The sequence below is a fragment of the Solanum verrucosum genome, unplaced genomic scaffold (genome assembly GCF_900185275.1).
Source record: "Solanum verrucosum unplaced genomic scaffold, falcon-dt-bn FXZP01000024.1, whole genome shotgun sequence".
NCBI lineage: Eukaryota > Viridiplantae > Streptophyta > Magnoliopsida > Solanales > Solanaceae > Solanum > Solanum verrucosum.
This window is the reverse complement of record NW_026020207.1, coordinates 223,096-232,973: the sequence shown is the minus strand read 5'-3', so window position 1 is coordinate 232,973 and position 9,878 is coordinate 223,096. Positions and strand designations below refer to the sequence as shown.

The 9,878-nt window shown below is 32.3% G+C and overlaps 1 protein-coding gene across 1 annotated transcript; it reads right to left on the bottom strand.

Annotated features, from left to right (window-relative positions):
- Positions 1–5,743: 5,743 nt before the first annotated feature.
- Positions 5,744–6,265, bottom strand: LOC125830146 (uncharacterized). The gene is made up of 2 exons (XM_049509346.1): positions 6,065–6,265; positions 5,744–5,977 (listed from the first exon to the last, which is right to left on the bottom strand). The coding sequence occupies exons 1-2, from the start codon at positions 6,263–6,265 to the stop codon at positions 5,744–5,746; spliced, it is 435 nt and encodes a 144-aa protein (XP_049365303.1).
- Between the last annotated feature and the right edge of the window lie 3,613 nt (positions 6,266–9,878).

The window sequence follows — 9,878 nt, the reverse complement described above, 5'->3', positions numbered from 1 at the left end:
AGGTAAAAATAATAATTAAAATTTTAGTTTTAAAATTGTATTTTTATTCTATATTGATTTTCTATTTTCTTTCCATTTTTGTTTTATTTTTTTAAAACAAATTTAAGTTTCCTTTCGGTTTTTGTTTTATTTTTTCTTTTTACCTTTTTTCTCTTTTTGTTTTCTCATCACCGGAGCAACACCGGCGGTAACTCAGCTCCACCACCAAGTTGCCGCCCTCGTCAGCTTCCCACTATTAATCTGATTTTCATCCTCAAATCACAATTTTTTCACGTTAGATCAATTTTTCATTAGTGTGAAAAATTGACAATAGCTTAAAATCGAAATTCAAGAGGATCAAATTTTAGTGTCATTAATGGAGAAATTTAGGAACCCTTGAGTGAAATTTATAAGTTTCCTTAGTTGTATTATTATGACCCAACCACCGTACATAATTATCACGACTTCAATCGCCAACTACCTCCATCGTGAACTGCCGTGTTCATTTTTAAAGTTACTAAGCTCTCAATAATTTCAACCAAAATTCAAAATTCACTTTGAAAAATCCAACTTTGAAGTCTCCAAATATTGAACACTATCACTCTTTATTGTGTTCATCACTAATTTTCCATGCAACTCATTCATTGCATATCCTACCAAACAACATTAAAGGGTAAATCTTTTTATCATTAATCGATCTTTTTTAAATTCTTTTGTTTTTTTTAAACAAGAATCATGATGAATTTTCAGTTGATGTTAAGAAGGTTTATGAAGAAAATTTCACTCAATGGTTTCTAAATTTAAGCTTGCTTTGCTAATTTGAAAAATCATTTAGTCAAAGTAAAGAAAAAACAGAGCAAGAAAGGAAAGAGAAGAGAAAAGAAGGATAATATAAAAGGAAAAGTAGAATAAAGGAAAAAATAATATTTTTTAATTTTTTTAAAAGGTAAATTATGTGGCATGCGCGTGTCACTTACTTTTTGATACAAATCTAGGTGTGAGTTTTTAAGGGGGTATATATTATACTTTTAAAATGTTCAGGTGGGTAATAGGACCCCCGTGAAATATAAGTGTGTAGTTGAGAATTCGACAATAGATTAGGGGAGCTTTTGGTTGTTTTCTCTATATAATACTTTAATATAAATACAAATACCTATCCAAATATAAATATATATTTGCATTACTGAAAATATTTATCTCATAAAAATTAGCCATTAAATAAATAATAAAAAATAAACTAAGACAAACGTCAATTGGTGTTATCATATGAATAAAAGGGCGATGTTTATATAGTAATAACTATTTTGAAGCAAACTTCCTGACAATCTAAATGACATAAGTAGCATTGATAAATAAAGTCATTCTTTTGTCTTGAGCATAAAAAAAACAAATTGTGAAAATTCTCTAAATTTTGGAAAATGATATTCATAAACATATATCTACATCACAAGAGAAATTGTTAACAAAAATAAATGAATTTAGACTACATACTATATATATTGGAACATTACATATTAATGTATATATTAAGTATAAAAATAATTATTATATCATCAAAATTATTTTCATCAAGTACTCGAGGTTATGGAATATACCCTCTTAGGATAAAACATTTACTTCGTCAGAACAATGGTACCTCGTATTCTGCTAAATTTCAAACTCACTCAACGACAATAAATCACACAAAAACTTTTAAATTGCAAGAAAAAGAAGAGTAGAAGATTAAAAAATTTGTGGTTGAAAAATGAGAGGAAGGCCCTCTATTTATAGTCAACAAGGGGTAGTATGAACAATTGTTTTTGCGTCTTATCTGAAAAGTCATGACATTTCCGAGAAGTCACAACCCTTTGGAAAAGACACAACTTATTGAAAAATTCACAACTCTTTGGAAAATTCATAACTCATCGAAAAGTCACAACCCTTTGAATAAAGACACAACTTATCGAAAAAGTTACAACCTAAGTTAGGGATATTAAAGTAATTTAACATTCAAGTTAGGAGTTTATGCTTTTAACTTATTAAAATTAAAATTAAAAATAAAATAAAATAATATTAATATAATATTAATATTAATATATAGAAGATATAGATATATAGAGATAGATAGATAAATATAGATAATGATAATATTGCTACCTTTCCAATTTTAACTTTTTCGTAAAGATAATTTTATACTCTTTTTATGATAAAAAAAAATACATATATTTGGACTGATTTGATCTCCTTAAGATTATGATATTTTGAAGAATTATTTTATCAATATCTCTTTTGAAACTATAAACCAAAAATAAGATATATATTTTGAATATACCAGAGAGCTCTAGTCTTCTTTGTAGGGTTCTCCTCTCTTATTCCTCTTCAATCCTCACCAATCTTCCTATCATATTTTCTTGCAAAAAGCAATCAATTATTTCTCTTATTCCTCTTCAGCCTTTTCTGGTCTTCTCATCATATTTTGTATAAAAATTGATCATTTTCACTATGTTTCTTCAACATATAAAGGCATTTTGTTATATAAAGGTGTTATTCGACTTAGCTTGTACGCTTCTTGATTATTCCACCAAGTATTCATTGTCTCTCACAAGCAAAGCTATCAAGTAACTCTATACACTGACAAATGGAAACGATATCTTGTGATGGTATAAAGAGCTTGCTTATGATCCTTATGAAATCATCTGAGACTACCTAGCTATTAGCATTTGATGAAGAGGAGCTTAACTAGTTATGTGTACAAAATTGAATAAAAAATCGAACTAAATTGAAAATCGAGTCAAATCGGAAAAAAACATTCGACTAATAATTTTGTTTGACTTGGTTGGTATTGGAAAAAAAACCCAATTATACTTGGGTTGGTTTGGTTTTAACTAAAAAATTCAACCCGAACAAAACCAACCCGACATAATATATTTTATTTTTAAAATTTACTTTATACATAAAACTACTTACTTTGATGTAATTTCTAAATATTACTTATAACTTTTCATAATTTTTATCTTTTAACATACTTTTTCAAGTCTTTTGAGATTTCAAATTTTGAATAATGCAATGAAGGTTATAGTTCATAGATATTAGTGACTCTAATAAAGTTCAATTAAAAATAAAATCATACTAATGATAACAAAAAAATTAATTCAACACTAAGAATGACAATAATGTTGAATATTTGTTCTTTAGTTTTACATTGGTTTAGACATTTAAAATACATAACCTAATTTTTTAATTTTTAATGTAATTAATACATAGTAGACTTATTTTAGCATGATTTAGTACTTTTAAATTAGGGAAAATGCATAAGTACCCCCCCAGCCTATGCCCGAAATCCCAGAGACACACTTAACCTTTACTAAGGTCCTATTACCTTCCCCCCCTCCCCCGAACTTATTTTATATGTAATATTCTACCCCTTTTTGGCCTACGTGGCACTATCTTGTGGGCTCAGCGCATGTTGACAATTTTTTCAAGGATAGTGCCACGTAGGCCGAAAGGGGTAGAATATTATCGATAAATTAAGTTCGGGGGGGGGGGGTAATACGACCTTAGTAAAGGTTAGGTGTGTCTCTGGGATTTCGGGCACAGGCTGGGGGGGGGGGGGTACTTATGCATTTTCCCTTTAAATTATGATCATTTTCATTATAACTTATCAATTTGCGATATTTATTTTATACGATTTCTTTATTATTTTTTATTGAATATTTTAGTGTCATCACTTATATCATATTTTGTGTTATTTTCTTAAGAAACGTCTTAGATAATTGTATTTTGATTGGACTAAAGAAACATTTGGAGCACTAGTTAATTATATGTTTGTGTGAATACTTTACCGAAAAATCCAAAAACCCAAAAATAATCCAAAAATTATTAGTTTGATTTGATTTAAAATTTTAAAAATTCAACACAAATAGTTTAGTTTGATATTTTGAAAATCCGAACCAACCTGAGATTGAAAAACCCCGAGTTTTATTAGTTTGATTTGATTTATAAATTTAAAAAATTGACACAAATAATTTGGTTTGATATTTAAAAAACTGAAACGAATCCAGTCATGTATGCTCATATTCTTGATATATAATTGATCCAAACAAATCTAGATAGACAAACTTAAACATCTATAATGATGCACTAAGTGTATAACCGGACAATATGGCTGCGCTAAAACCTGCACATATCTATCATTCCATAAAATTGTATTGCACCTGAGTGGCAAACTTTTCTGAAAGGTCAGCCCAACAGAAAAAAAGTGTACTGCTTAGTTTCTGTTACTTACAGTTAGTGGTTGCAAATGGGTGGGTTGGATAAAATTTGGGCGGGCTAAAAATGGGTCAATATAAAATGGATAATAATTAAATCCGTCCAATCTCATATGGGTAAAAATGGGTTGGATAAAATACAAGTTTACTAATATTTGCATAAAGACACCTTCACTTTGGAAATGTCTTATCACCCCACAGAACTATTTAATATCTTTGTAAATGAGCCATTTTGACCCATTTCCTCGTCTGGGTTGTTGCGCGCATGAGGCAGTGTTTTCACTGCCATTAACCAACTATAAAGTGTCACGTGTTGTTTTATTTCTTTATTATTAATTATTTAATTAATTTAAATAACATCATCTTCCCCAAATTTAAAGAGAAAAGAGCAGTTGGTAGCCCTAAAATCGATTTCAACTTTTTTTCCAAAGCAAGATCAACGTTGGTGCTCTCTCTTTGACGAATTTATTGTTTACCCCAAGTCTAATAAGGTAGGAATTTGTTTTATCTTTTAATTTCCAGTAGAAAGCATTAATAATTTGAAGTTTTTTATGGTTTAATTTCTTCTTAATTTTGTGATTAGATTTGACCGAAAATGACAAATGCAATGTTGAATCGTATTTGTAATGATGAGAATGATCCGATGTCGCGAGTGAAATTGCGATGCAAACATGGTGACTTACTTTCAATGCAAACTTCATGGTCTTGTCCACACTATTGTGTATGTTTCCTAATTCTTTTCTGGAGATCTTTTATTTATGCATTTTTCTTTAATTTGTGTTTTTACGTATTTTAGGAGGATGCGTGCAACTTCTTTAGATGGAGGGATCGTGAAGATGTTGATATACGATCCAAATACGTTATTCTAAGATTGGCAAAGAGAATTAAGGAGTTGGAAAAAGCATTGGCACGTTATGAAAGTCATGTTGAAAGTAACCAAGTCGTGATGAAGGAGAAGAAGAAGAAGAACAACAACAATGTTGTAACTTGAAGCTAATTGTCTTGATCGTTATTCTGTGTTTTCTATTTTTAAGCCTAACCAAGAACGTGAAGGATGGAAGTTGTAGGTGTGTGCAGCCAAAATTGCCATAGACATGTTTAGTTACTTTCAAGTTTGTGAAGTTGTAGGTGTGTGTAACTTGAAGCTAATTGTCTTGATCTTGCTTTGTCGAATGCTCAAGTTTTTGTTGGTCTTTGTTGTCGAAATAGTTATGATTTGAACAAGTTGTTAATGTATTTGGTTGTCTATATTATTGTGGTAACCATTTGAGAAACTTCAAAAATATATTCAACTACAAATAAATGAGAAGAATATAGCTAAAAGCAACAAAAACACTGATCAAAAAGAGGACTCCATTCCAACATAATCATTCAATTTGAAGTATTGCTATCAAGTTGATCTTGTTTTGTACACGCGAAATTGAGTTTGATTCCAACCAAAAAATATACATAATTAAAAGTTGTTTGTCAAAATGAACAAGACAACATCAAAATGCCCTACTTCCATGGCACATGAGTCATCCTACTTGAACTTGTTTGCTCTGGCTATTAGTAGTAGCAGTAGCTGCAGACCTAGTTTTGATAACCTTTTCAGCCCTCATTCTTTCTAGGTTGGTACTGGTAATAGTTGTCTTCCCCTTCCATTTGAATCCACGAACTGGTGTGTAGCCAATATCACCAGTAACAACATCAGCCCTCTTTGTCACTCTTGTACCAGTATTAATGGCTCTTCTACTTGGCAATCCAGGTTGCTTAGTCAAATAAATACATATTCAAATCAAAACACATTTAGGCTTGCATTGAAAGTTGTAAACTTACATTGAGAGTTGTAAACTTACACTGATAGTTGTAAATTCATCTTCAGCTTGGTATATGCCAACGCCTACCATTCTTGGCCTTTTAAAAGCTCTTGTTTGTCCTCCACTGGTGTCCTCATGTTCAACTGGTCTCTTCCCTCTTGCTTCAGAACTAGTTTGACTATGTTGAGGCATTCCTCTTCGTCTACATAGTCCTTCATTCACATTTCTTTCTTGAGGCATTCATCTTCCTCTACATGTTCCTACTCTTTTACCTCTACCTCTACCTCTACCATTAAAAGTCTGTAATTTGAAACTCATAGATTAAAGCATATCTATATTGTCTATAGAACTTGAAACTCTTTTTGTGCCTTTTCCTCTACCACTTTCATTATTTGTGGTGGCCTGATTTTTACACATCAGTGCATGCAATTACAACTAAATCTTGTACAAATGAATATATATATACACATGTGAAGAAGCTCCAGTTGATTGAGTTGAACTATTGATCTACCTCTTGCTCTGCCTCCTACTGCTCTTTTAGTAGCATGTATATTGATATATCAATACATATACATGTACATATAACTTACATTTGAAAGTAACAAATAAAAGTATGTGTCTAAGAAGATGGTTCAGCTGACTGACTTGGACCAGTACCTCTTGCCTGAGTAAGTCATAACATCACCACTTTTGCTAAGCTTTTCAATTTTTTGCTTTCATTTGCTTCCTTTATTCTAACCTTACTTGGTCTTCCAGGCATCTTCTTGATCTTTGGTGGCTTTATAATTGGATTATTTGATGTTGGCCACATTTTCATGTTATTCATTGGCTGAATAAAATGGGCATATGTGCTGAGGTAGGTCTCCTTGCTATAACAACTAGCCACAAAATTGATTGGTTCCAACTCTTTGAAATGAAGGGCAGCAACACCATGAGGACAAGGAATGCCCCTGAGCTTCCAAGATCTACAACTACAACTCCTACTAACAATGTCAACAATATGTGTAAATCCATAGTGTTTAATCTCAAAACCTCTTTCTCCATTCCAAGTTAGTTACATTGCATAGACTTTTCAATATTTTCTTGCAAAATCTTCAAAGACATAGGAGATATATTAGTGATCCAAGTGTTTGAGAACTCTCACAAATCACCAATTCTTTTCATCATCTTCACCCTTATCTCCTTAAGCATTGTGATGATTGTTTTATACCTTGCAGGCAATATCCAAGCAGTAAAGCTTTCTGTCATATTGTTGTCCACAACATCACATTAGCTATAGTCCTGAAAATACCTCTTGCACCATGTATCCAAATTGTACCATAAAAGATCATCCAAACAATCTTTTCCTAATTTCTTCATTGCCTATATATTATCCTTCAACTCAGCTTCAAATGTGGATTTAGCAATCCTCCAAAATACACTTCTTGTTTCAATTCCTTTACATCTTTTACATCAATTTGCAAGAACATGTCTTGCACATTTTATGTGCTCAACCAGTGGCAATACCTCCTGAACAACAATTTCTAGTCCCTAACAAAGCAACATAACAGAAACATATTTAAAATGCAAAATTAAAAACATAAAAAAAACACAATCAAACAGTAAGTCAATAAAGGTCTTACCTTTTCTATATCAGTAATGATAGATAATTGATGCCCTTCTCCAAGATCAAGATCATTCCTCACTAGTTCAAGAAATCATGTCCAGGTAAACTGATTCTCAACCTCAACAACTGCCCAAGCAATAGGCAGCATTTGGTTGTTTCCATCCTTACAAACTGTCACTAACAACTGGCCTTTACACACACCTTTGAGAAAACACCCATCAAAACCAATCAAATTCCTAGCACCTCAAAAAATGCTTTCTTTAAAGCATTGAAGCAAACATAAAATCCTTGAAAAAATTTCTTCCCAGTTCCATCTTCTTCTCTAACCTTCACTACACAAGTACTACATGGATTACTCCTTAAAATCTCATCTTTATAATCAAAGATCTTACCGTACTCCACAATGTGATCACCCATGATCTCTTGTAACACTCTAGTCCTAGCTCTTCTCACTATTGTCCTACCAACATGGATATCCAACTCTTTTCTAATAATGTCCTGCAACAACACAATGCTGATGTTTGGCTGTTGAGTTATTCTTTATTTGTATTTGGTGGCCAAAAAACTTTGAGTTGCAAAGATAGTTATGATTTGATGTCAGACATTTATGGACAGGGTTGTATCTTTTAACTATGAAATCTCCACCAGTCTTATCCTTACTTGCACACAACTACCAAGGACAAGTCTCTTTGCAACATCTCACTCTAACTCTGTCAGGCTCATTCACATATTTTTCAATTTGAATATGTTCTTGAACTGCATATCTTGTCACTGTCACTCTAAATTCATCAACACTTCTGAAAACTAGTCCTAATTCCCAAACAACCTTTTCAGAAGTTTCATCAAACACATCTTTATTTGGGGTTTTCTTCCTTCTAACAGGTTTATGCACTACTTGATCAGCCTCTTCACCATCTCCCCAACATGTTTTATCATCTATTCCAAAGCTAGGAGCTTCATCACTTAGATAGTAAGATTCATCACCTCCTAGCGTACCGACTAAGCTTTTCGTAATACCAATATTTGTCTCATCATACCCTATATTTAGACCCAATTTAATCAACATTAATCTGATCTGAAGTAGTACCTCTACTTCTCATTTGTGACCTTTTGAAATGCCTTTTTCTTACCCTTATATATATATACTCTTGATGGACATCACTTTCAACCTCAGTATCTTCATTAGTATCCCCCTTCATCCTGATTCATCTTCCATTTCATCATCAATTAGATCATTATCTATTATAGGATCAGATGAAGGTACACAGGAAGGAGGAGGAATAGTAGAAGGAGAGGGTGGAGACACAGTGGAAGAAGGAGATGGTGGAGGCACAGTAGAAGAAGGAGATAGTGGAGGCACAGTAGTAGGAAGATCTTCAAATCGAGTGCTGGAAGTTTTAGAAGGACCAGTTTTAGGGTTGGAAGGAAAAGTAGAAGTAAGAGGCTGATTATTAGAGTTAGAAGTCACGTTAAAAGATTCCTCACCTACCCCACTCTCACTCACATTAGGGACAAACTCCAATTCAAGTGGGGCCTGATTAGCTTCACTAACCCCATGAAAAACATACACCTCAACTGTATCCCCATCATTTATCATATTGAAAAGGTCAAATATAACCTTATCATTATCAACAAGAACCAATAACTCATCCCACTTAATGAAAAACTCACAATCTATTGTATATCCTAGTTCCTTTATGTAGTCTCTCAACTCAAAATAAGACATCCTATCAACATCTACATCTAGGAATTCTGTCACATGCCCCCCAATATATTTATGTGGGGGACCAAATTCTATTAACCCCCTATGATACCATCTTAAAGTTATCAAAGTAAAAGCCATCCTGAAAAGGCATGTAAAAAAGACAAACACAATTCAAACACACGTTTCAAGAACAAACTCTAACAAGTTGTACACGACAAACATAATCACTAACAAATAACAGTAGCAGAAACACTAACTAACAAGAGTAGAAAAAAAACTAACAGTAGCAATAGCACTAACATTTATCCCCATCACTAACAGAACAAAAGACTTGTAAACAAGTCGATAATGTACAAATTGAAGTCTACAAATGTATAAGAGACGAATAATAAGATTCAAACTAAGTGGATAACATCAAACCCTAACCTAAAACACAAACACTAATAGTCGCACTAAGTCGATAACACAAAATCCTAATCACTAACAGTTGCACTAAGTTGATAACACAAAACCCTAACAGTAGCAATTACTCAATAACACAA

Coding starts and splice junctions, on each gene's coding strand:
- LOC125830146 (XM_049509346.1), bottom strand. CDS start 6,265: ATGCCTCAAGAAAGAAATGTGAATGAAGGACTATGTAGACGAAGAGGA. Junction 5,978..6,064: donor ATGAATTTACAACTATCAGT/GTAAGTTTACAA, acceptor TATTTGACTAAG/CAACCTGGATTGCCAAGTAG.